The sequence below is a fragment of the Terrapene carolina genome, unplaced genomic scaffold (genome assembly GCF_002925995.2).
Source record: "Terrapene carolina triunguis isolate 2854851 unplaced genomic scaffold, T_m_triunguis-2.0 Scaffold113, whole genome shotgun sequence".
In the NCBI taxonomy this organism is placed as follows: Eukaryota; Metazoa; Chordata; order Testudines; family Emydidae; genus Terrapene; species Terrapene triunguis.
Window position 1 is genome coordinate 28,795,884 of NW_020664464.1, and position 27,068 is coordinate 28,822,951.

Consider the following 27,068-nt stretch of genomic DNA (forward strand, 5'->3'; position numbering starts at 1 on the left):
TTAAAAACTAACTTATTTTTGAGAGAAGGGTAGAAATTTCAAAAAGATTAAACAAAAAAGACAAAGAATTCTCCAAGCTCTGATTTTGTATACTACATTTCAGAAAAGAGAGCTAAGCTTTATAGCAAAGCTATGAACTGAGGAAAACAAGATTTTAGTGGGGTTTGCAAGAGATGTTTTGACATAACCAGTATGACATGGTGATGAACAATTTGATTTAAAAATGTGTATTTTCTTTCTTATCCAATAAAAGTATTTTTGATAGGTTTGTGTGTTGCTTTTGATCCTGATAAGGAGATCTGTGAAGAAATGTTTTTGCCAGAGCTGTGGACAAAGAGCTCTTTGATTGCTTCCACAAGTTGCTAGGCAATAGCTGAATGGTCATGATAAACTTCAGCTAAGCAGCTCTGAAGAAATGCTCATGCATTTAATGCCCAGTGCTTTATGCCAAGGGCCCCACATCTAAATCAGTATTCCCTCGGCATCTGAATTGCATGACTGAAGTAAATAATTCTTTTGGGGTATCAGTGTTTTCAGCCATACTAGCAGAATGTTTACATACTCCATACACTGTACTTTTAATATTTTGAGAGTAAGTGATCTATCCAAATCAATCCACATTGAAAGCTCATGGCTTATTTATTTTGTCCTTTAAGAGGAAAATTCCATAAATAATTATTTCTGATCTGTAGTGACACAGGCAAAACTATTGTTCCCAGACACTGAGCATGCTTTCTAGCTTACCCACCCTCCATTTCACTGAGGAAAATAGTCCAACATACAATAAGATAAATATCATGCTATTATGCCAGTGTATTTATACCCTGTATGGCATATGGAGTCTCCCATTATAGCCTTAAGGAACAGAGTCAAGACCTGTTTTTAACCTACTATAACTCCTATACACTGGAGTTAATCCTGACACAGAACACTGCATTTGAGAGCAGGATCAGGCCCTCAAAATGTTCCATAAAATCTTGGCCTTCCACTGATTTCAATGGGGCGCAGGATTTCATCCCTTGTTCTTATTCACATGAGAAACACTTTTCCTTAAACTTACAATACTTCAGTTCAAAAGAAAGCTCAGACACCTGAGAGGGAAAGCAGGTGCATCCTATAATGGAGAAAACCAAGGAAAGCTTCTCTAATTCTTTACTAGATGAGTGAGTGAACACTGAGAAGGGAATCAGGTTGGGGTGAGTGCTTGATAGAGAGAGCACAGGGTGCAGAGGTGGACAGTCTCAATGGGGATATGGTTGTTGGGGATGCCTTCATTGTCTCCAGCTGAGAAGAGGGGGAGCCCTTGATGTCCAATTAGGGGAAGCTGGGGGAATAGATAGAACTTCAGTGTCTCCAACTGGAGAAAATACAGGATCACAGATTTTCATATCAGTTCAGACCATTTGGAATTTCAATTTGCACAACGTAACGCATTGAAACAATTCTGAACTTTCCATCCACTTTATTATAAATGGAATTTCATTATATCTAAGTTCACTATAAGCAAGGCAGTTCCACTGTATTGGGGGTGGAGGGGAAAGGGGCACATATAAGCAGACAGGTACATATACTGATTTGTATCTGGGGAAGGAATAAGTCTCCAGCTGCTTTTGTAGGGAGCAAGCCAGCACCAACCTTTCTACAAAATCCCTGCTGAAACAGGCTGGTAGCACACATCTTGTTTATTTTATTAAAGGAAGAACCCAGTTACTTCTAAGATTTCACAGTTTTTAGTGGGTGATCTTTTCTTTTCAAGGCTCTATTGTTTCGACACACTGCCACCCTGTCTAATAATACTTAACTTTTCAGTTATCAGATTCTGAACAGCCACAGGAAAAAGAAATAAAATAACGTCTCCTTTTCTTATGTTAATCTATTGAAAGTTTGTTCTTAAAAAGAAAGCACTATCGCCTCTGTATATAGAAGGAGTCAGAGTGCACAACCCCAACAGGTCTGGGGACACAATGAACTCACTGTAAAACAATATGGGACAAAACAAAAAGTGTTATTGAACAAAGGCTTTATCATACCATGTGTTTTGGAAAATAAATGTGCTCTTTATCATAGTACAGAATTATCACAAATGTGTGGCAATATGATTTATGGTGATGGCTGTCAGTATGCTATAGCACTCACTGAGATTGCAGAGATAGGACTCAGATCCTTATGCTTCCAAATTACAGACACCAGTCAACTGAGCAAAACAAGAATCTCCTTCAGCTGTCAGCAGTATAGTGCCTATGACACACAGCTGAGCATTATAATTCCTTCAGGGCACTAGTGCTATACACACCATTTATTACAGTAATCTTTTTAAAGAGTCAGTGATCCTCTTCTCATCTATGCTGAAATGGATCATTTTTTGCTGTTAATGTGGGGAGGGAATGGCACAGAAAAAAAAGACACAAAAGATATCACACACTATGGGGGGAAAATCGATCTAAGCTACACAATTTGAGTTACATTAGTAGCATAACTCAAGTTGATGTAGCTTAGATCTACTTACCGCGGGGTCCACGCTATGCTATGTCGATGGGAGACGCTCTCCTGTCGACTCCCCTTACTCTTCTTGTTCTGGTGGAGTACCGGAGTTGACAGGAGAATGATCTGCGGTCGATTTAGTGGGTCTTCACTGGACTCACTAAATCAACTCCTGGTGGATCGATCGCCGCAGCGTTGATCCACTGATAAGTGGAGACAAGCCCACAGTATGCAAAAATGCATACTGAATAAAAGATAGACAGAGAGAGAGAGAGAGAGAGAATTCAGGCGTCCCAGAGAACCTGCTTATTTACATCCATGAGGCAGATTTTGATAATTATGGCCATTCACTTTTCTATTCAATAACAAGCGTGGCTCCCAAAGTAATGTCAGGATCACATGGTAAAAATACAACACTTCCTCATTACAGCAGACACATATGGTGACAGACAATCTGACTAGTATCAGCAGGTGTCCAGGTTAGGGAAAAGCCACCAACATCCTGTCTGGCATAACATATGGTTGAATACTGTACATGTTGCTGGCATAACATAGACAGGAATTATTGCATCTGTCTTTTCCATAAGCCAGTGCTATTGTTTTGATATACATAGCATATTTCATAATCCCCAGCACCACGTAAGCCTGAAATTGATTTTTAAAATTGCATGTGCAGTATCAGTATGACATGATATTACTTCAGGGTCTCCAAACATCTAACAAAATAGTGTGTAACATAGCAAAAGAATAATGTGTTATCACTAAGAAATAAGGCATATTTTAAGTTGTCTGAAATAAAATCTTGTGCTTTTTACACTGGTTCGGTGGAACGTCTTGGCCTGTTACTGCCTGGATTTGCTAATTTTACTGGCCTGCTCCAAACTCCACTTTTTTCATGGCTGTTTGTGGAAGAGGTGAAATTAGGGGATAAGGATAATAGCTTTGTTATGTTACTGAAGTTGCTGGATAATGATTATTGAGAGGAATATGCATAGTATCCAAGCGCATTAGGTTTAAAATGGAAGTTTAAACTATTGTTTGTTTTTATTAGATATAGAGTACCCAGAGCTTAAGATGAGAACTGGAAATACCAAAAATATATACATATGTAAATTAACGTGCATGGACACATAGTGACCATTAAATTTGGTACAATTTAACAATAAGGGGTTTGTGTGTGTGTAAGTCTCTTAGTTTTAAGGCTCTCTTATTTTAAAGCACATTACTCTTTTCCATTGTCCTATTTATTCTTCTCCATCCAAATGAAGACATTAAAAAATAGAGTGAAAGATGGCAAGGGACGAAGGGTGGGGCTATGCACAGAGGTCATCTGAAATGTGTGTGGGTGCGTCCCTTTTATACCATAATAATTCAAGTGGCTCCTGGAATGCATCAGAATAGTGAGAACCAGAAAATAAGCCACTCCATTAATTCCAGCTGTTCAAAGCAGGGTGGGGCTTCTATATGGTGAACATTCTTAGTTTAAGTTCTAAACAGGGCTGGGTTCTCATAGGGTGAGCATTCTTAGCTTGAATTCTCTAAACAGGGTGGGGTTTCCTTTAGGATGAACATTCTTAACATAAACCTCTCACTGTGTAACAGTAGAAGATACTGTTGTGCTGCCTCAGGAGCAGCCAGTTCGCTCACTGCTCATGAGGAATAACTTGTACCAGGTCTATGTCTGGTGCAGTGCACATTCCCCAGCATGCTGGTGCAGCTCCCCAGCCCACTGTGTTTTGGGAGGAGGAGGTGAAGCCAAGCCCGGCCCCCACCCCACGCCCTCTTCTGCCCTTTCCGAACCACCTGTATGAATAGGACACGTAGAAGCCCTACTTCCCCACCACACTGCTACCCATGATGCTAGGCACACAAATGACCCTTAGGAGGAATAATGAAAACTGAGGAAAAGTGCTAACTACCAAATGTTACATGTATTGGCTGTGTACCTGCTCCCCCATAAATACCACAACTGCTACTGACTTTAACAATTGCTCAGCACCCTCTTAAGATCATACTTGATGCCACAAAATCAATCTATTGCATAATATTCCTCTGATGTACAAAACTACCATTTGAAAATGCCTAATATCTGCTTTTCTTTTAAAAGGGAAGACACAGACACAGTATTTTCGAAGAGCTGAATCCTATTTGCAATAAAGTCGATAGCAATATTCTTTGTTAATATTAACAACAAGGAGGAAGAAACAAAAGCCAAAATTGGGAAAGAACAGGTTAAAGAATATTTAGATAAGTGCTTGATGAAATTCATCCTAGGGTACTTAAGGAACTAGCTGAATCAATCTAGGAACTGTTAGCAATTATCTTTGAGAACTCATGGAGTGTGGGTGAGGTCCCAGAGGACTGGAGAAGAGAAAACATAATACCTCTCTTTAAAAAGGGGAACTAGGGGCATGTCTACATTTCTACTGAACACCTGTAGAGGCCTGACTAGGCTCACAGGGCTCAGACTACGGGGCTATAAAACTGCAGCGTAGATGTCCGGGCTTGGGCTGGAACCCATGCTCTGGAACCCTGCAAGAGGGGAGGGTCCCAGAGCCCAGGCCCCAGGCCAAGCCCTGACATCGACACTGCAATTTTACAGCTCTGTAGCCTGAGCTCCATGAGCCTGAGTTGGCTGACATGGGCCAGGCGCAGGTGTTTAATTGCAGTGTAGACATACCCTAAGATGACCCAGGAAATTATAGACCAGTCAGCCTAACTTTGATACCTGTCAAGATACTGGAACAAATTATTAATCAGTTTGTAAGCACCTAGAGAATAATAGGGTTATAAGAAATAGCTAGCATAGATTTATCAAGAACAAATCATGCCAAACCAACCCTGGGCATGGAGCCGGCAGCTGAACCCCTGGCCACGGCCAGGAACGGAGCCCCAGGAGTGGGGCCGGCAGCCAGGACCCCAGGCACAGAGCCGGCAGCCGGGGCCGGGACTGGGGCCAGGGCCAGGAATGGAGCTGTATGGTGCTCCCTCCCTGCCCCCTGTGCCTCTCCATATGTTCCTCTGCGCCACCCTAGGGGGCATGCCCCACCGATTGGGGACTTCTGGGTCAGATATTCAGAAAACCTTTTTAACTCTAAGGGTAATTAAGCTCTGTAACAGGCTTCTAAGGAAGGTTGTGGAATCCCCATCATTGAAGGTTTTTAAGAACAGCTTGGACAAACATTTGCCAGGATGGTCTAGGTTTACTTGGTCCTGCCTCACTTCAGGCAGCAGGGCTTGATGATCTCTCAGGGTCCCTTCCACTTGTACATTTCTCCTTGACTTCAGTGGAAGCAGGATCAGGTCTGATATCTCTGTAAACTACAGAATTTGGAGTTTTTAATCCTAGCATATACCAGCTCAATGATCTCATTTTAAAAATCTAATCATCTTATGTTGTTGCGTTTCAGTATCTCCATTCATTTTTCATACACTACCAATCTGTTTAAATTGCTGTTATAACAAAAGATATCTTCACCACTATTAGTCTGTTTTCCCCCAACAGTCAAAGTGCCATCACTAAAATGTGAATCTATGGCACAGCCATTTTAGAACCTCTTTCTAAAGTATTATCTTTTTTTTTTCTGTTCTAAATATAAGTACATTCATAAATAAGTGTGGCTGCCGCATGGCTGTCAGTCTGACCCATGGTGTGTGGGTGGAGGATTTTTTCAGACAGTATAAGAAAACTATTTTGTTTATAAGATACTGTATGTCTAGACATCAGTGACATGTTGAAACTAGTCTCTCTTACACACACTGCCAAGATGACATCATCAGGGAGACTCAATTTCACCCATAACCATGTGTGAGGCTTTTTTTTTTTTTTTTTTTTTTGCAAACGTTTCTCATCCCTAAGTCTAAAAGGCAAATTAACTTTGAAAGAAGCAAAAATGTATAGTCATTGCCCTCTTTTCAGTAACTGGCTTCAAATAGGACAGGAGAGTTGTGCTATGTTTAAAAGTCTTGGCCACAATCTAGTTTAGAATATTCTATTGATAATTTTCAAGTCTCTAATATTTTTTTATGGAAAGACCCGTTATAAAAAAGTTTGTCATGATTCTACTAAAGTCATTACAACAAATGTGTTATATTTTTGAAGTTTCCTTTGAAGTTTTATAAAAAGATGCTGGCCTTTATGACTATTTGCCTCCATATTAAGAGACTAATGGACAATTTTTCAGTTGGTCTTCTTACCTGTGCCTGCACAATTTGTGAAGACATCCGATTACACACACCAACCCTGCACACTCATGCTCATAATCGGGAACCAAACACACAATATGAGAATTTTGGTGCAAAAAGTTATTTTGTATGAACTTGACAAGTGAAAATTAATTTAAGCTCTTCAGCCAGTCAATAAATTGTACAGTATTCTACACACTAGAACGATAGTTCAGGCAAGGTCTATGAATCCTTGCTAGTTCCTTTCTCTTTCTGCAAGAATCAAAGCCTCACTGGCTTTGTCAGTGCCTCACCTGATTGTAAGAACTAAACATAACCGATCAGAGAACAGAAACAGTATAACACAAGTTATAACCAATTGCAACAGCTAACCAACGCATGAATTTCAAATATTGAGTATCAAATACTTACATTGAAATGTCTGTGATCTATCCACAGAGTTAAAATATAAACTTGCAAAATAAACCACGTAAATACAAATATTGCTTATGTTTGAGGAAATCAGTCTGTCTGCAAACTTTCTGTGAGCAGAAAAATATGCTATAACTTGTCAAGCGCTGCATCCTCACTCTTCTCCCTCCCACTCCCCCAGAGCCTCCTATACACCCGCGAAACAGCTGATTGCGGGGAGGGAGGGGGAAGTTGCTGATCCTCAAGGCTGCTGAGAGGTGGGAGGCGTTGGGGGTGGTGGTGGAGGTGAGCTGATAGGGGGCTGCCAGCCCACCCTGGTTCCAAGCCTGCTCAGCCAAACAACGTTATAAGGAAACATTGCGCAACTATAAATGAGTATGTTCTCTAATAGATCAGGGACATAACAACCGGGACAATGTTAAGTGAGGAGTTACTGTACAGCTGGTAGAAAAAAATGGAACAAGAGTCTCATAATAAATTTCTAAACCTCTTCTGTTTCACAGTGTTTGGAATGGACCAATTGTTTGTTTTTTGCAAGTTTCCACAACATTTTTATCATCAATTTTTTTTAATCAAAATCACAATAAAAACAATGAACATTTTCATTTACTGAAAACATTTTTCTGAAAATAAAAGTGTTCAGTAACAATTTCAAACACAATTTTGACAAAAAATTGAATAAAAAATCACTACAAATGTTACAGAAATTTTACCAAAATTTCAGCTTTTTTAAAGCTTATTTTTCATCAGAAAAAATGTGTGTGCAAATAATTTCAGACAGTTCTACTGACAACACAGCTTCTGCAGGAGCCATGATCCCACTGGCTGGCTGCCTAGTGCTTGAGTGTTAAAAAGTCTCCTTGGGGATGGTGCAGGTGGGGCTCTGTCAGCATTACCTTAGATATCCACACAATTACCAACCTTGTCTTGAAGGGACCATGGTGTGGAGGTTGGCTGCATTTTGAGACTTCCCACTTCCACTCCCAAATGTATGCAGAGCCCAGATCCTAGGGAGCTTTACATTCCATGAAAGGGAACACATGCCATGGAGGTGGCATTCCCATCTTTCTGTACTTCCCATCCCAGAAACTACCAGTCTGGATCTTCTCTGCCCAGCAAAAGGAATGATTGGGTCCCACCTTATTTAGGTTGTCAGCATTTTTTTAACCCTCATATTAATCTCTGTTTTACCTGACCATCCAGGGAGACAGCGACAGTAACCAGTGGTTGGATGACAGCCATCTGCATGGCTGCAATCACAGCGTTCAGCACAGTCCATTCCATATGTGCCATCCTGTCAGAACAAAAAACATAGCTGAAACCACGAGAGCTAAAAAAGAGAGTTAGAGGAGAACAAGTTCTGATCAGTCCTCTCTCAAGCAGCAACAATCTTCCTTTACTGCAGCTTCCTTGCACTGTCCCACTAATGGCCCTAAAACCTGACCTGAAACCTGGAGAGACCTTGAAGGAGGGAGTAATTCAGTTTCCATACTGACTCAGTCCTTGACCTCTCTATTAAGATTGCCAAGAAGGATGCCATTTAGTGATGCCATTTATAATGAACTCAGTAGAAAGTAGAAGTATGGAAGTACAACTTTTAGCTTGCAGTGATACTAGGACTGCATTTTACATATAAATCTTTTATAAATAAGCACAAACAGCCTCACTTTCTTTTTATTAAAATTCCCTTCTTTTGCATTACAGTAAATGCAACCTGACAATGGGAAGGATGCTTACTGATTGCAAAAGGAGATGGGACAATGATGTAAGACAAAGATTATTTTTTAGTGCTGTAGCATTTCTGAGGATTGATGGAAAGCTGGTGTATGATGGATTTGACATAAGGGGTCAAATTCTCCTCTAAATTTGCCCAATGCAATTCAGATGATTTCCATGGGATTCTAATGGAACCCAATTCTAACTGCATTTAGTTTCTGTTAAGTAGGAGAGGGTAAACTGATTTTAGAGACAATTCCCCATCAAGCCAACCCTGGAAACTGCACCAAGGAAAACCACTAGTTCAACCTCCCAGAAGAAAGAAAAGTTTAGCAGTAATGTGCAACTACAGAAAAGGGGGTTGGAACCAAAATGAAATATAAGGCAGAATAGGTAGTATAATCACACTTATGTGCCTGGCACCACCTGCATAAAAGAAAACAAGAAAAGAAAAACACACAGCACTGTTTAAAAAGCTAGTACAGTAGGATAATTTAAATACCAAGGCTACAAATATGGTCATAGTAACATCAGAACTTGAAATGCAGCCTAAATCAAGATTCATCTGCTGTTTCTTGATACTCATGCCTACATTTGTATAGAGTTCCACAGGATCTGGCCATTCAACTACCAGTCTTTCAATTCCAAAACAGAACAACACTGAACTGTACTGCACTGCTCTGCACACGACTCAAGAATAAGTAGTGTCTTACTTATCTCAATAATCCATTTTAATGTAAGGGAGAAGAAGAGATTAAGGGAAGTACTTCCTTTGCATATAATCAGATTTGTGAAGAAAGAAAATCCTCAAATATATTCTGGAAAGGGGGTAATTTATAAGTAAGACATAGCAGAAATAAGACACTGCAAACTCACTTACTTTTGAGTACTAATATGAGCTGTAATTTTAATAAAAAGATATATCCTATGCTCACCAGAACTGGAATGACCAACCTAAGTATACAGCCTGAAATTGTGGCTGAAATAATAAAAATTTTTTTCCCCAGACCACATTGGACACAGGAAAACTAATGAGGTCTAGATTCAAGTTTAATAACTGTTGGAGATATGGGCTAAAAAATAAAACTTCAGTACATATATTATGTCATATGCACTTCCTCTGATCTATGTTTTTTGGGAGAAAGTATTAGTCAGGAGGATCAATTTAATAATGAATGTGGATATTAAAGTGGGCCCAAATAAATAACTTATTTTCTCGTTGACAAAAACATTTCTCACATAATAAAAGCGGAGGGGAAATATTTATGGATGGAAACTCTAATGGATAAATTATGTGTACTTCAAAAATATTCACTTTTCATAATATTAATTTGTTAATTTTCAACTGTGTACTCAACACAGTCCCTGTCCTGAAGATTTTATAATTTAAACAGCAAGCTTAGAGAAGATGATCTCAGTGTAAGTGCAAAACCTTGTCTCTCTCTCTTCAACAGAAGTCCAATAAAAGATATTACCTCACCCACTTTATCTCCCTACGCTTAGAGATAAGACATATGTAAAGACTTACATTCAAATTAGTTTTTTTGTTTATTCTCATGTTACAGAATTTTGAGATGGAAAAAGCATTTGATAAAGGTTAGTATTTGTGGGTGTTGTTTTGCTGAAAATAGTGGACTGCTGTGGTTAGCAGCCTTGAAAGAGCAGCTCTCTCTTAGGGAGCCAATATTGGAAGGTGCTAATGCAAGCCAATGCAAGTTGAGGGCATTCAGCTTTTTGCAGAATCAGATAGACAAGGTAGTTTTAAAGAAATCTGATCCTGTTTTCTAGGAGCTTAATTCATATTCTTGTTGGAAGCATTGTATGTGCTTATATTGTTAGTACCCTATCCGTTTTCTGTTTGTACAGAATGTGTTTTCATTTTAGTATGTTAAGTTATATTATATTGTGTTACTTTGTGGAGAAAATTAATTAAAAGCAAAACAGTGCCCCAAAATTTAACTCCTGATTGCTCCTAGAGCTGCATAATCCGGATGCAATGAAGTAGCACAGGTATGGCTGTCAGACATGTTGTAATCCAGCTGCTCACACCACCACGTCATTGAAAAAAATGGAGCTAAGCAAAACACATATATGTGGAAGTGGCAGGGGTGGGGAATTTACAGGGTTCATGTGCAATTCAGGTAATTCATCTGTAATTGAATTAACCCAAAGCTTCTCTTTATCCATAACTCCACAAGAGAGTCTTCTTCACAAAAAAGTTTTCTTTTCATTGGAAGACAAGATTTCATTGGAAACAAATTTTGGATGATTTTTTTTCATTTCTGAAATGTATTTGAAACAGAAAAAAAGCAGAGAAAAAACAATTATTTAAAAAAGATTCCAATGTTTTCATTCTGAAATTGTGAATTTCCCCCACCACTCCAATATCTGACTGTTTCCCATTTGCCAGTAGTTACATCTTAGCACTTAACAATGTCAAATGTGAACGTGTTACTTTCCCTCTGAAATTAACACTTTAAAAGACAAAGTAACACTTTCACTTTTAACCCTTAAAATTGAAAGTGTTACTTTTAAAAGTGAAACATAGTTTATTTAGCTCCCTTTTTTTGCTCTTTCCCAGCTGAAAAAACTGGGGAACAGTGAGAAAGGTCGATAGGGAACTACTTTACCACATTTTATACATTGCCTGTGAGAAAACTGAAATTTCCCAATGGGAAAATTTCAAAAGGGGATTTTCCTACTAAAATGTTCCTGGGGGAAAATCTGAGTTTTCTAGCCTGCTCTAGAAAAACAATTGTACCAGAAGGAGGGTCTGTAGAAGAAAAAGAGAGATGAGACAAACAGATTTGCAGGTCTCTGGAAGCAAAAAAAAGAAGAAGAAGAAGAAGAAGAAGAAATGGAGATAGAATTGAGGAAGCATAAGGGTGTGGGTCAACAGGCTGGAAGAAATGAGATGCAGTAAAGCTTAATCAAGAGACCACCACCTTTACTAGGCATTCTGACTCACAGTACCCCCAAGTGTCTGACTCACAGTACTCTCAAAGATCTTGAGTAAAACTCTGTTCTATATTGATTATAAAGTTTCCTCTATTAAAACCCAGATTTTTTTGTGGTTCCCTGAGAAATTGCTTAAATATTGGAAGTAGCAGACAAAGCTCTGAAGCAGAGGAAGACAACAAGCTACTACAACAAAAGATTATGTACATCTGGTTGAAGGAGAGAGAAAGATTTTCATTTGGATTTTATTTTAATGATGGAAGACAAACTAACCTAGTTAAACACATTCTTATATTCAGAGTAATTTTTGTTAATTGGAGGTTACATTTTTTTTGTTTACATGCTCATTTTGAAATATCTTCATTGAAATAGTTTGGGTGACTCCTGATTTATACCGTTGTAACTAAGGGCAGAATTTGACTCTAACTAAGCTTGACAAGTTCTGAAACAGTCAGCGAAACATCTGGAGTCAAATTTTCAATATGAAGGCACAAAAAAGTATTGTATATTCATATACGCAGCTGAGGAGCCCATTGTACTCAGTAGAAATACCCTCAGTTGGAAGTTTTGCAGGATCAGGCCACTTATAACAGAAACCCTATAGCTCATCATTGAATGAATTTTAATTACCTGGCAAGTGAGTTCACACTTTTCCCCTCTCCAACCTGGAGCACAGGTACAGGTTCCATCCAAAGCATTGCAAGCCCCTCCATTAAGGCACTGGCAAGTTAAATTACAACCAAGACCCCATGTGCCACTGGGACAGTTTATTGAACAATCCACACCATGCCAACCTGCCACGACAAAAATGAAGTGTCATATTAAACAAAGACATGTTTCTCTTCCTTTGCTGGGAGGTTCCTCTTCAGGAATCTCTCAGTGACACACAGCAGCAAGGATGGCCATGTAGCCTATGAAAGTGTATTAGTCCTCCCAGCTGAGGCCTTGCTCAAGTTCAAACAGAGGTGTCCTTGTGCACCTGTAACAGCTGTGCACAGCACACTTTATAAATTGGTGTCAACATTTGAAAGCAATTAATAGTACATCTGAAGGGAAAACAGGACACCTTGAGAATGCTCACTGAAATGCACTAAACTATTTTGAATTTTGCAAGGGACAGCATAAAAAAAATAATTTATTCCTTAGAAAATATGGTCAGTTCTTCTTAAAAACAAAGTTGCTCATATAGGGTATGTATTTGCTACTTCTTTAGTAGTTTTTCTGATGGGCTCTTTGCAGACTATATTCAGTGCAGACAGAGCTATGGTGCAGTCATAACAGTGATCTTGGCAGAAGAAACCAAGGATAAAAAAAATAGATAAGTGAAAAAGTCATTATGTGAGGTGGGTTTTTCCAAAGACAGATATGAGATGCTTCAGGAGATTCCCCACTTCCTTCTGAATATTTAAAAATAACCCCAGTACAAATTAGAAGATGCCTATAAGTTGATGCTTCAAACAGTGATTAAGTCAGAGAAATGACTCAGGAAGTACACACTGAAGTAAGCAGAAAAGCAGAAAGCTTTTAAAAACATGATACTATACATCTATTGGATATAACAGCCAAGTAGTCATATGCTATCATCGACAGTGACACAAGTTAGGTTTCTATTTCTATACTCTGTTTACAGTAAGCGGAGGTAAAAATAACTGTACTGAATCTAATCAATAAGCTATTCAGAACACATGTTGTCATGAATCTGCCTTGTGCTCTGGATTTCTAACTACAGAACTTAGGGCTTAATTCAGGAAAAAATATTTGTTGCAAATATTGCATTGTAATAATTAAAATATGGAAACACATTTTTCCACAATATTCTTTCCAGGATTTGTGTTCTATCCCTTCATGCCCTACATTTCATCCTGTAATACAAGCATCATTAAAGTAAGCAATTCCATGAAGAATCATATGAAATTTGGAATGTTTCTAGTACATCATATTCCCCAAACACTCTCTGACCCACCCCCCACAAATCTGTCCCACTTCCCCCTTCACAGACTCATCACTGTCTTGCTCCCTGTTCCATTGCCAGAGCTGGGCAACAACATGGTTCTTAATGAAAAAATGTAGAGCAATTTTGGGGAAATAGTACATGTAAATACATGGAATATTTGAAAATGGAGGGTAAAAATCTGATCCCACTGAAATCAATGGGGTTTAACCCAGAGCTCTTCAGAAATACCATAAAGGGATAACACATTGCAAGAGGGGTAGATATGATCCTCACCTTATTTAGCAATTGTGTCCAACACTATTTTTGCTATGACAAGTATTTGTTTAATGCTTAGCAAAACAATTAAATTCAGTTATTTGTTCATCTTAGTATTAAATAAGTTGGGTAAAATTCTACCTTCTGTTCAATTCTCACAAGGCCCAAGCAAATGACCTTTGGGTAGGGGTCTGAGGAAAGCAATATTTCTCCTCCCAATCCAGCCATTTGGCAAAGGGCGGCTGCAAGTCCGAATCTGCCCAATGCCACTATTACAGCACATAGATTATAGTAGTAGATTGGATGCCAGCATACCTGCTACATGGGGGATTTAGGCCTACGAATCCCTGGAGCAGCTAATCAACTAGTCACTTCCCTGCTGATTCTGCCACACCTCCAAATCCCCTTCCTGTGCCTCTAAGAAGTGAGGCACTTTAGAGGAGAGCTCCATGGCACATAGGAGGTGCAGGAGTCCCCTGCTCAGCATTCTGTGGCCTGCCCATTTCCCCTGACCAATCTAGCAGCACAGCCAAGATGGTTCTCCTGCTTTTAAGGTTTTCTCCACCTGCAGATGATAGGGGGACAACCTCAGGCTCTGTGTGTGTAAGAAAATATCCTTACATGTACCTTCACCTTAAATATTCCTTTGGACAGGAACTACATGGAGACATGAGGCAGGGCTGTAGAACCTTGTATGAGAGAGGGAAAATGGAGTTCTTGTCATGCTCCTTTCTATTTGCAGAACACATGGCTGGAGAATTTGCAAACAGTCTGCATCCCTGCCATATACAGGCAAGGTCACACCAACATCTGCTGTGGGAAAAGGTGAGCTGGGGAGCACAGGTGGTACATGGAGGGTTTGCAAGTTATGGCAGGGAGAGAATGCCAAGCAGAGAAGTAGAGGGTTATGAAAGAAAGTGGGATGGGTGATACTGATGGAGGCAGAGCCAGCTGAGTGGGGTCAAAGTGGGGGTGCTGAGGAATGAAGGAGCAGTACCTCGCACTAGCGATGGTGAGGCTGAGAAGGGGAGTAGGGTAAGTGTTGGGATGAAGTCAGAGAATGATTGGAGAACACAGGATTGAGCTGGAAAGGTGTGGGGGAGTCAAGGGGGAGATGATGATTTTGGGGGTATAGAGAGTGGTGCTGAACAGGCAGGAAGAATGTCACGTGTCCACGGTGGGATGGAGAGCTGCAGTGACCTGGAGCTTGCTCAGATTCATGCTGATTTGGAGTGGGAGTTGAAAAGAAGTATACAGTCAAGTAGGGCTGCTGACAAATACACTCACAAGGAAACCTACAGTAACTTATGCTCAGCAGCTCCAGAGAAGAGAGCAGCATTCTAGCTTGGGGTGGGTACCAGTGATCCCCCCGGCATCTACAACTCCAGTGTGACCTGCACAGAGAGCAATGTGAAGGGTGTGTGGATACAAAGCAGAATAGTGGTGGCAAAGGCAAGCTGCCCACAATTGTCTCTGAGAAGATATTTTTCTGTTTGTCACCTTTCTGAACAGTGGAGGGAGCCAGCATTGTTATGGCCTTAGTGCCTGGCTCTTTTTTAGTTTAAGTTTGTGTTTATTTCTTCTTCTCTATTTCAAAAGCTCATTTTGATGTGTATAAATAACTTATACTGATGACTGATTACAGAGATGGGAGACTAATTTGTTAGGCACTCTGACCTGCTTTGCAGGTACAAGAACCATCCACCGGAGAACAGATGGCTTGATTTTTGCAGTTGCACACAGAGGAACAGTTTACTCCATAGGTTCCCGGAGGGCAAGGAGTAGCACAATCAGAATCCTAAAACATACACAAATATATTAAAAAAATATTTGACAAAACATCAACGAGAGTTCAAACAATAAAATATCACCAGCACTTTCTCTAATCCTAGATTTAACTGACTTGTCAACCCCTTTCTGAGAGACTGACTGTTGTTATAGTATTACAAGTATAAGAAAATGTGCAGACCATGTCACATTCTAGGCTGTCATCAGGTCAGCCTGGGTTTACAGGAAATCATTAAGCAAGGCTCTTAATACTCTTTAAATCTACAATAAGTATTTGTTTTACATTAGTTGATGTGGGAGAGCATGTCACATACCTGCCAGCACTTGGGTAAGCCAATATTCAGTACTACTGTACAAAGAAGCAATTTACGAAAGCAGAGTGTAATGTAAAATGGTAATGTAATGGAAAACAATTTGGACATATACAATATTCCAAAAAATATCATTTGATTAAAGTGCTCTTTCTACTATGCACAGTATTACTGATAGAAGAAAAGAAGTACCATAGTATGTCTTCAAGGTTACATTTTTAGTATCATCAAATTTCTATATAAGAACAAACATCTGTGAGAACCACTGAAATCAGGTATCATGATTTGTAGAAATAACTGTATTTATTGTAGATTTTTACTATAAAATAGTTACTTAAATCCACAGATTAGTGCTGCAACAGTCACAGTTCCCCCGATTCCTTTCTGTTGTAGTAGGTATGTATACCTTATTAGCACTTTTCCATTCTCATCACTACATTATTTTTAAGAGATCCAAATGCAATTTTTTTCCTTTATGAGCCTGTCCCACAAGGAGCTAAGCGACTTATGACAAGTGACAAGCTGAATGCTTTGACCTCCCAGTAACCTCACAGGAAGGAGTACACTCAGCATTTCACTGAACGGGCCCTAAGTGAAGGAAGTAAAGGAAAAAAATAAACTGTGAACTTCAGAATTATTTACCTTAAATCCAGGGGCACAGATGCATTTTCCAGTCACACTATCACAGTCAGCACCATTTTGGCAGCTGCAGATCTGTTGACAAGATTCACCATAGAATCCAGGAGAACATGTCTCATTACAGTAGAGTCCAGACCAGCCTGGCTTGCAGGAGCATTCTCCAGACATAGGGTGACAGCTGGCAGAAGAAGATGAAAGGAATAAATAATTTGGGACTAAATATGACACCAAGATCCCAATGTAATTTTTTTCAGAGAACGACATGCTGTTACAGATATGTTGTTTAAAGGACTTCATATATTGTGTATAAAGATATATATTTCCCCCAAACTAAACATACACAACACACACACAATTAGTATAATGTAACATAATACAACATAAAGACACATACTTACAAATCTATGTGTTTATTTAGTTTGAAAAGAAAAGATCTATCTTTTCCATTTCTGTGTCGAAAAAACCCTACATATGCTACAGTTACCTTTCATGACTGTAATTTTCATGACATGAAAAATATTTAAATGGTGAAAAATTCAAGCATCCATCTATGCTTCTTGGTAATTCAGCTGTAACTAAAACATAATTATTTTTCAAATAATGGTTAAAATCAGCATCTTATTTTCTTACAAAGCCCATTTAGAAATATAATCCTTTTGTCTGAGAAAGATGACGAGTTTCTTTAATAAAGCAACATTCAAAGAGTAACATGAATGCTCTTCTCTTTAAAGCTGTGGTTGAGAAGTGTATAACTGGCTTCTTTCCAAGAAATGATACCAAATCACTTTCATAGGGAGAAGTCAGAGGCACTGTCAAACTCAGTGACCTTTTAGAATGTGTCTAGTCTACACTGTACATACCTGGTGATAGACCAGCTGTCTCTACCTGAAACAGCAGTTCCATTGAATGGCCAGTCAGACAGCTGTTGCCTCATAACAAATGGACATCATCAGCTGTGCTAAGATATATGTGCTGGAAAAGTGGACACAATGGAGTACTCTGTGGCACTCTGGCAGACAAAGCACTTGCTTAATTCTCACCAAAGGAAAGCTTCAATATCCAAATCAAATATATTTACAATAGGAAGACTGTTTAAAGATAGTCTTCCGGCACTGATTGAAGTAAAGTCCCCTGAAGTGTGGTGGAAAAAATGTGTCTAAGTCCAGACACATTAAATGACCCATGACATCAAGGAAGTTTTATATGCCTTTAGACTTCCTTCATTTGCTGACTTTGTGTGTGTGTGTGTGTGTGTGTGTGTGTGTGTACACATGAATAAAACTGAGAGATGGTTTTTTTTCCTATTTGAAGGTATGAAAAGTATTTTTGGGTGTTGTAGAATTAATAATCATCATCTTTAAAATAGTCACAAGTGAAAATAGGGAATGTGGCATTAAATGTATACATCTCTTTTTAACAAAGCATGACTAGTTTGTGTAAAACTGCTGTCAATGAGAGGAAAATCTAGCCCCTGATCTTTTCAACTGAGAAGTTTAGAGTGGTCTATTTAGTGCAGGGGTTCTCAAACTGGGGGTCGGGACCCCTCAGGGGGTCGCGAGGCTATTACATGGGAGGTCACGAGCTGTAAACCTCCACCCCAAACCCTGCTTTGCCTCCAGCATTTATAATGGTGTTAAATATATAAAAGTGTTTTTAATTTATAAGGGGGGGTCGCACTCAGAGGCTTGCTATGTGAAAGGGGTCACCAGTACAAAAGTTTGAGAGCCACTGATCTAGTGTGTATGGAAACAGATCAAGCCACACCAACAGGCTATGTGGTGTTTGCTGAGAACAGTCTATATATTAAAATATTAGAACACCAGCAGGTAATTGGGGCTGGAATGGAAATATTCTCAAATGAAATACATATTAACCTCAGGAAACACATGATGTAGAAAGAGAGGCAGAAATGTATTCCCTGAGAAATAAGTTCCCTATACCTAATTGCTTTTCTGTATGCCTCCAGAGGCATTTTGGATCTAATCCCCATATTTCTTATCACTACAGGAGGTATTCAGTGATATGGAAAGCATTCTCAACCTGCCCAACAATAGGCAGCATTGCATGAAGAAATAAGATAAATATATAAAAAATTAAAATTAGGGGTGCAGTGATTTCAGGAAATAAATCCTTTGAGCTGCCCTTTTTTTTTTTTTTTAAAGAGTGTAGCATATGAGGCAGACAGAGGCATTGATATTCTGTGTCCCCCAGTGAGTATTAGTAAGGCATACTCGCACATATATTGATTGACACCAAAATTAGTATTCTGTAATTTGTAATTAGATGTAGGAAGCTGGAGCACTTTTGAAGCTTTTTGATGATTCTCATGCAGTTAGCTTAATTGGCAATAAGATTTGTGTGTTAAGATAGGGAGGTAGAATAGACGTTGAGAGATGCTGCAAGTATTTCTGCTTTTTTTCCTGTTCATTTTTGTTCACAATTTAGGGACATATATGTATATTTCCTATATAAGCACTAAGATAAATTTCAGTATATTTGGTAATAATATAAATAAAGTTATTTAAGTCTGCAGTTTTCTGGCACACTTTATGCCATATATTTATTTCAATTTATAAAATGGTCTGATGAAAAAGCTATGTATATCATAGAATCATAGGATCGGAAGGGACCTTGAGAGGTTACCTAGTCCGGTCCCCTGCACTCATGGCAGAACTAAGTATTATCTAGACCATCCCTGACAGGTGTTTGTCTAACCTGCTCTTAAAAATCTCCAATGATGGAGATTCCACAACTTCCCTAGGCAATTTATATGTACAATTCCACCATAAAAAACCCATCCAGAAATACAAAATGACCTAATGTCAACATTAAAAACACTATCAGCACACATAAACTGAATCCATCCCTCTTCATCTCATCCACTCTTGTCTCAGAAAAAGCATGAGAAAATAGGTATGCTCTGAAGAGCAACATACTGGGGTTGTGTTAAACCTGAGATCATGAATAAGTCCTGAGTCAAGGCCCCACTATTAAGAATGACCTTGGCATGCCAGGTTGAGTGTTCCAGCTGATCTCAACTGCCAGGATGAAACAATGATGAAGCAGAAAGCCCTGACAAGCTTATCAGATAAAAAATAATACAACTTGAACTGCATTCAGAAATTAACTGGAAAACAGGGCACTCTCTGGAGAATAGGTGTAGTTTTCTCCCTGTAAGAATTACCACTAGGTAAGTGAGGAGCTGCATTCTGTATCTTCTAAAGTTTTCAAATGATCATCAGATGCCACCCAAGTAGAGGGACTGCAGCAATCCAACCTCAAAGTGACACAGCACAGGTCCATATCCAAAAGAATTGGCCAAAGGCAGTTCTGTCTTACCAAAGGCAGATGGAAAGTCACTATTTGCTGACTCCTGCCATTTGAACCTCCAGAAGCAACTGAAGGTCTAACCAGCCCCACAGTTTGTGAACCTGAGTAGCAAGGGCAGGCAAACCCCCTAATTAAAAGGGCTAGATATTACATTCACCAATTCTCCAGGTTGTTCCTGTAACCTTCTAGTTTTATTGCTGTCTTATCTAAGTTTAGCCTCAGCCAGCTAGCTCTCATTCATGGAAAATTGATCAATAGCATCATTTGGTCTAAGAGCAGAGAGACGTGCTGCACATCATCTGCATATGGTTGGCACTGCAGCCCAAACTACTTCACATACATATTGATGAGAGGGAGTAGAATAAAACATTCCATGAGAGAGCCCTTGGAGCAGATGGCCGGTCACCCAGTACTACCCTTGGAGCCATCTAGGACAGAAGAGAACAAAGTAACTCAAATACAACTCCATCCCCGCCAGCGTCAGTAGGCATGTCAGCCATATCACGTGGTCAGTATCATTCAAGGCAGCTGATGTATCTAAAAGAATCAGCATGGATGCTTGATCTTTGTTCATCAAAAGCAAGTGCTCTAACCCCTTGGCAATAGAGTCAGTCAGTCTTTCTCTTCTGTTGAAGCTGTTCCACTTGATATAAATAGTTAAATATTCACTGAGCCAGAGCATGGGTGGCTGGTGACCCAGCTTTTGGGGGAGGCTAGCCCCCGGCCTCTCCTGTTCTGCCCCAAGCCCTACCGCTCTCCCTCCGCTCCCACACAGGAGCCCAGAGCACCCTCACCATGGCCAACAGTCCTAGTGCCAGGCAACTACCCCCAACACCAGGCAGTATGGTCCAAGTGCAAGGTGGGTAGTGCAGCCCCAGCACCAGACACCCCAAGCCCAGGACAAAGCGCAGGGAACTGCAAGAGGGAGTCTGGGGGCAGAGCCACACCAGGCTGTTTGGGGAGGCACAGCCTCCCTCAGCCTATGATACCTGTAGCCCATGGGCCAAAGAGAGAGACTGACTCTGTAGCATGATTGTTAGGGCACTCATAAGGGAGATCAAGGAGGGACTTGAACCTGGGTCTCCCACATCCCAGCTCAGTGCCCTAACCACTGGACTATTAGCTATACTGGGGTGTGTTAATAATTCTCTCTTTCTCCAAAATTCCCTCCTGGACCTCAGAGACCTTCCCTCTGAACATTTCCATGAAAAGCTTCCATTTTGACAAAAAATGTTTAATGGAAAAAGTCCCAATCAGCTCTACATAGACATTCCCTGATGTGTTTATGTGAGAGTAAGTTCTTTCCCACCAGGCTGGCATTTAGTCACAGAAGATAGCCAGAAACAACTGTATCATCAAAAGTGGAAGGGAAGTATCCTCAGTGGGGCCTATGTTTTCCCCATTATTATTCATAAGTTATCTGATTGCTACTAGCTGGTGGTCTTAATCACCCCCCAGCACGAAGGAAGAAGAAAAATATAAAAATATCTTGTGAAGCCTGTGAATTTTTGCTTCCCTCCCCTCACTTTTCTCTACTCAACTTTAACATGCACTTACAGACACACATGTTCCCACACCCACAACAGTGCTAAGTTCCATTTGATTTGTCATACAGAGGGGAAAATGTTCAAAAAAAGATCAGCCATATGCTGCTGTTTACATTTGAACATTTGTGATTTGATTTGACCACAAGCTGTCTTCCAGAGGTATAAATGAAGGAACAGCTGTGTTGAACACAAATCAGAAGTAATCCTTGAAATATCAGAAATGCTATACAATGCAATACTTTTCTGTCAAACTAAACTTCTACAGTAGTCTTCAATTAAAATTGCAGAAAACTGGCTAACCATAATTTATACACATAGTGCTATGAGGGCCAAATACTGCTGTTTTGAGTGCCAGACAAGGTGCAGAGAAATGGGGAGGGATTATAGTTTTTCTTACTCCTAAATTCTCTCCCCAATCCATAATTTACTGGATTTCACATCCTGTCCAAACAGTATTGTTTCAAATCACATTTCAAGTAGATGGGATAAACAGAAGTACAAGTACACCAACATACAAATACGTAAGTGAAATATGAGAGAAATGCAGCCCTCTCTTACATGGCTTGTCAACAGAAGTTATGCTGAACAATTTAAACAATCCAAGAATTTATTTCTCACAATGCCCTCTAACAGGATCACACAAACAGAGATATTCAAAAGGAGATTTTTTCATTAATGTCCCAGTGCATTTTAATGTTACTTCTAAATTCTGAATAAAGGCTTTATTTTTATGTATAAAAAAATGTGCATCTCAGATACAAAACACAACATTGTTCTGTGTAAGAGTACATCATTTCTGCAAATAGTTTTAACACAGCAATCCGTGACAGCAAAACATTTGGCATATGTACACAAAACTTATCTGACATATTGTGTATTATTAATGGAATTATGTGTGAATGAATGCAAAATTATTGGAGTCTTTCATATAGCCAGGTGTGCTTTATAAGAAGATAAGCCTTGTCATGAGAATTATATTTTGATTGTATGTTATCTTGTCTTATCTCCCATCCCTTCCCTAGTATCCCAAAGGGATTATCTCAGAATTTCTGGTTTATAGATTTTTATTACAACATGTTAAGGCTTTGTGGGTCCCATAGATACATACACAATGCAAAAATATTTGGCTCATGATTGCCTGAAAAGAGTCACGTGATGAGTTAGTAAGTTTCTATTGTTTAGCTTCTCTGAGTCAATACTACAGAGGTATGGAGAAATGTAAATCAATTAGATTGCTTATACAAATAATTTTATTCAATTTCTTGGCATCAAACTTCACCTTTTGTCAAATGTTAGATTAAATGAAAAAGTTACACTTTTGAAATTTATAGTCATAATGGTGAGAATTCCAGATATATCTCATTAAAACAATCAGCATGCTTCCTCCCCACAATATATATATTGGGTCTGATTCTCCTCTCACATCAGTTTTGTGTATACGGGATGGTGTACTTCCATTTACTTGATTGGAGATACTCTTAATTAATAGTACCCCAGTGTAAGTGAAAGGAGAAGCAGGTCTATTGATCTCATATGGTGAAAAATGTAAAGATTTATTTTTATATGTGGTAAATTTAGACAAAGGCCAAGACCAGGTCAATATTTATCTCGTGTCAATGAATCTTGATATTCATCTTAAAATCTGATTATCAATTGCTATTTAAGGACATCAAATAAAGCTGTAAGCCAATATATCTATATCTATATCTATGCAGTTCTTGCTCTGCTTGTTATTGTGTTTCTTGCTATGATTATAAAAACATTAAATAGTCTCTCTGTCTAAGCTTTGTGGCTCTTAGCTGATTCACTTTTCCTGGAAACCTAAGGAACTTATTTCCTTATAATTTACATTCTTGGTTAAATGTTCCACCTGGAGAAAATCTGCTAAAAGATATAACAACATACCTGTGAGTGTTCTGCAAGTGACAGGGGCATTTTTTGTCACACTTGAGACCATAGACTCCCTCAGAACAAAGCCTTGTTTCACAGTGTTCTCCCGTATATCCTGGATCACAGAGACACGCACCACTAATATGATAGCATTTCCCTCCATTCATGCACTGACAGGTCTTTGCACATTGCACTCCATAAGTCCCCACTGGACATTCATCCTGGCATCTGTGAAAGTCAGAAAAAATTAGGTTTACTTGCCTTAAATTTAAAACATTTTTGGAGAATCAATGTAAAAATGTATTTTAGTTTCTGAAGAGTTTTCTCTGGACAGAATTCTTAAAATCATTATAGGTGGAGCTAGTAATTTTGCTTCTATTTAAGGTTGCCTAATACTTTGCACTATAAGCTACTGTTTTCAACTGCTTATAACTTTGCCAAATTTTAACTTTTATATGCTTATCAGCCTCAGACTAAATGTTTTTTGGAAAGTTTCAGCAATAAAATTTCATTCGTTTCTGAGTACAAAAGTTAGGGGAAATAGTTTTTCCAATGTTAAATATGTCTCTCTCTCTCACACACACACACCAACCACCTCTATTAATGGCTGGTTCACACAGTAGGACAACCTACTGACACTCATAGTTCCTTCTTTAGCTCAAGTAGTCATTTGTGCTATGATCTAAAACTCCTGACTTTGGACCCAGCTGATAACCATGAGGGCTGCAGACTGGGAATGTAAATATAGTTCCACATGGTTTTTCAGTTTGTTTTTTTAAAAATCCTAGAAATGACATTAAAAAACATATGTTAGAAGAAGATTGAGTGGGATTCTGGGCTCAAACAGACACAGGGTAGAACTGGCAGCCTGAGAAAAGGGGAGATATGATAGCTTTAAGCCACCTTTGTGTGTCCACGGATCCTGGGCTACTCCAGTGGCTAGCGAGACCCCCAACAGGCCTGTCTAAATTACAACAGGCTTCCTGGGTTTCCCTAAGGACTGCTGCACTGCCTGGTATTTCTGCACTCTGCCCACACACACACATTACACCAGGACTTGTGAAGAGGTCCTTGGAAGGCAGCCACACAGCTGTCTTCCACAGTGCTTGCATCAGAGGAAATGCACACCCAGCTGAATATGGGTCTTTGGGGGGCCCTATATGCCACTCTGGCCCTTTTGTGCAGAATAAAGAGGCCAGAGCAAGGATCTCACCCATTATGGTTGCAATGTCAAACACTCAAAAGTTAAGAAACGTAAATGGCAAAGCAAAGGTCAGTTCATCCCCAGTGTAAGTATGCATTATGATACTGACTTTAGTTACACAGTCACACAGTATTTGTTCTATAGGAACCCTGCCTCATTTAGTGCACAGGATGGACAATGAATAATCAGTAAGTTGCAAGAAGAGAAAGCCTGGTCTCTTGTGTTTAATGCTTCTGTACTGGGATTTTGGAGATCTGGATTCCTCCTTTGCTCTGTCCCAGGTTTCCTATGTGAAGACGGGCAAGACTATCTTAATGTACAAATGGGTCAAACTAAATTTTCACAAGCATTTCCTAATTTTTGAGCACTTGACTTTCCTATTTACTTTTAATATAGTTTTTTGTATTAAATATGAATAATAAACACATTTGCCATCCTTAGTAGTGAAGCAATTTGGAATTACCTGTATAGAAGTGATTGTGAACATGATTCAATATTGTCAAAATATGGGAGTACAGCTCTATCTTTAGAAGTAGGCTTGACATCCTAACTCTAAATAAGCCTTAAGACTTATTGCTCCTAAAGCATGGTGAAGTTTTAGTAAATAGATAGTATTTCTCCTTGGGTTTTAGCTGCGGAAACTGTTGCCAGTCAGTCACCAGAAATCCTAATTCTGCTTTAAACAAATTCAACATGTTGATGAAGGGGATGATTCTGTCCCCTAGCAGGAAAGAGATTACCAAATGGCAAGCAATTGCAAAAAATGTTATTTTCTCTAGTGGAGAAAGGCTGAAAAGGAGAAGAATTAATCATTTCTCTCAAGAAGGAACTTATACTAACTAAGACCTCAGGTTGAGTTTCTTCCTGAATGGTTTAGCTAGATACTGAGGAGAGAGATGTAGTTTCCTGGAGCATGGTATGCAATATTTGGAGAGAGAGAAAAATTCCTCTAGGGACTCAAGTGAAGTCACGTAAATGGGAAGTCAGTGTAGCAGGCATCTTTCATGCTGCCAAGTCACTAACAAATACTGTGCTAGGGATCTGGGTCAGTGTTTCATTTTAAAGAAATTGTCAGCCTAGCAAAGGAAAAAGATAAAAAATTCAATTGTATTAAAAATAAACATTCAAAAGAAAAAACCCAACAAGGTCTGTAAATCTGTGCAAAAGAATGTTTAATAATAGATTAGTATAAATGCAAAGAGATTGGTGGAGGCTGTACTTTCTATTTAAATCAACAATTAAGCTGTAAAAACCCATCTGTACAGAGTTGTCCTGTTACTATAGGACTTGTCACCCAAACACCTGTTAACTACTTTTTAAAATGGGTTTGCACTGGATGTGTTACATGTTTTTTAATTATTTTGAAGATTGTGAGGGAACGGAGCCATCTCAGTTTGTGAGTTGAAATGATCCATTATGCAAATATGAGGATAGAAAAAGATTTAGTCACACTTTCACAGCATTCATTGTGACCCTCTCTTAGTTCCCCCACTGCTGTTGTGTTTCATTGAATATGAAGCAATTTGCTCTTTAAAAACAAAACAGGGCAGATTTCTAAAGTCTCTCTTATGAATTCTGTAGCCATTGGGATTTGTGAAGTGCAATTGGACAGGATTTAACAACTTACTCCCACAAGAACACAAAGGGGCTGAACTTGTGGGGTGATTTCAGTGAGAATTAGAGGCATTCAGCACCCCTTGCAGGATCAGGCCCTGAAAGATGAATAAGGCTTGCATAAAGGTTGTTATTTTTCCTGTGACAGCTGACATAAGAATAAAGCAAAAAGTCTATGCGCAACAGTGTTTGCTCTTTAGAACATAAGCTGGTTGTAAGGAGATAATTGAAGGTTAGGGGGAAAAAATCTGAGTTAAGACCAGCTGCTACAGATGTTTTCCACACAACACTAGTGCTCTACCAACATATGATAAAATACATATGGAGACCACTAACAGTTCCCTGTAATTCAGTCACATTAACTTTTCTAGGTTTCCGTTACGTACAACACTGAACCCACATTAAAACCTGGGGAAATTACTCATCACCAGTAATTCTGTTTGTCAGACTCCCTCATCTCCTCCCTTCCTGCAGATGATTCCAGACAATCACAATTATGCCAGGAAGCAAGAGAGTAGGCAAAGAATATTGACAGGTTGGAGTAGCATGGAGCTGCCTATATATATCCTTTGCCTTTCATTATTCTTTGCCTTCTGGCTTCTAGGTATACAGCACCTAATGCTGACAGCTCGGAATCTTCTACAAGATGAAATACAAGGTGGGTGAATAAAATCCTACCTTTCAAGGATCCAAGCAGCACAAAATATGGCACTTGGTATGATTTCAATTCAGTCTGAAATAGAAAACTACAAGTATTGTGTGACAGAGTAGCCCCCACCTCCAGT

At 39.2% G+C, this 27,068-nt stretch overlaps 1 protein-coding gene across 1 annotated transcript in view; it reads right to left on the bottom strand.

The window, feature by feature from the left end:
* MEGF10 (multiple EGF like domains 10) overlaps positions 1-27,068 on the bottom strand; it is a 149,765-nt gene that overhangs the window by 30,025 nt on the left and 92,672 nt on the right. Inside the window, exons 9-13 of the mRNA XM_024193361.2 lie at positions 23,481-23,693; positions 16,702-16,876; positions 15,638-15,758; positions 12,382-12,545; positions 8,269-8,371 (exon numbers count right to left, since the gene is read on the bottom strand). Coding sequence (XP_024049129.1) covers positions 8,269-8,371; positions 12,382-12,545; positions 15,638-15,758; positions 16,702-16,876; positions 23,481-23,693 — 776 coding nt within the window. The remainder of the gene's footprint in view (positions 1-8,268; positions 8,372-12,381; positions 12,546-15,637; positions 15,759-16,701; positions 16,877-23,480; positions 23,694-27,068) is intronic.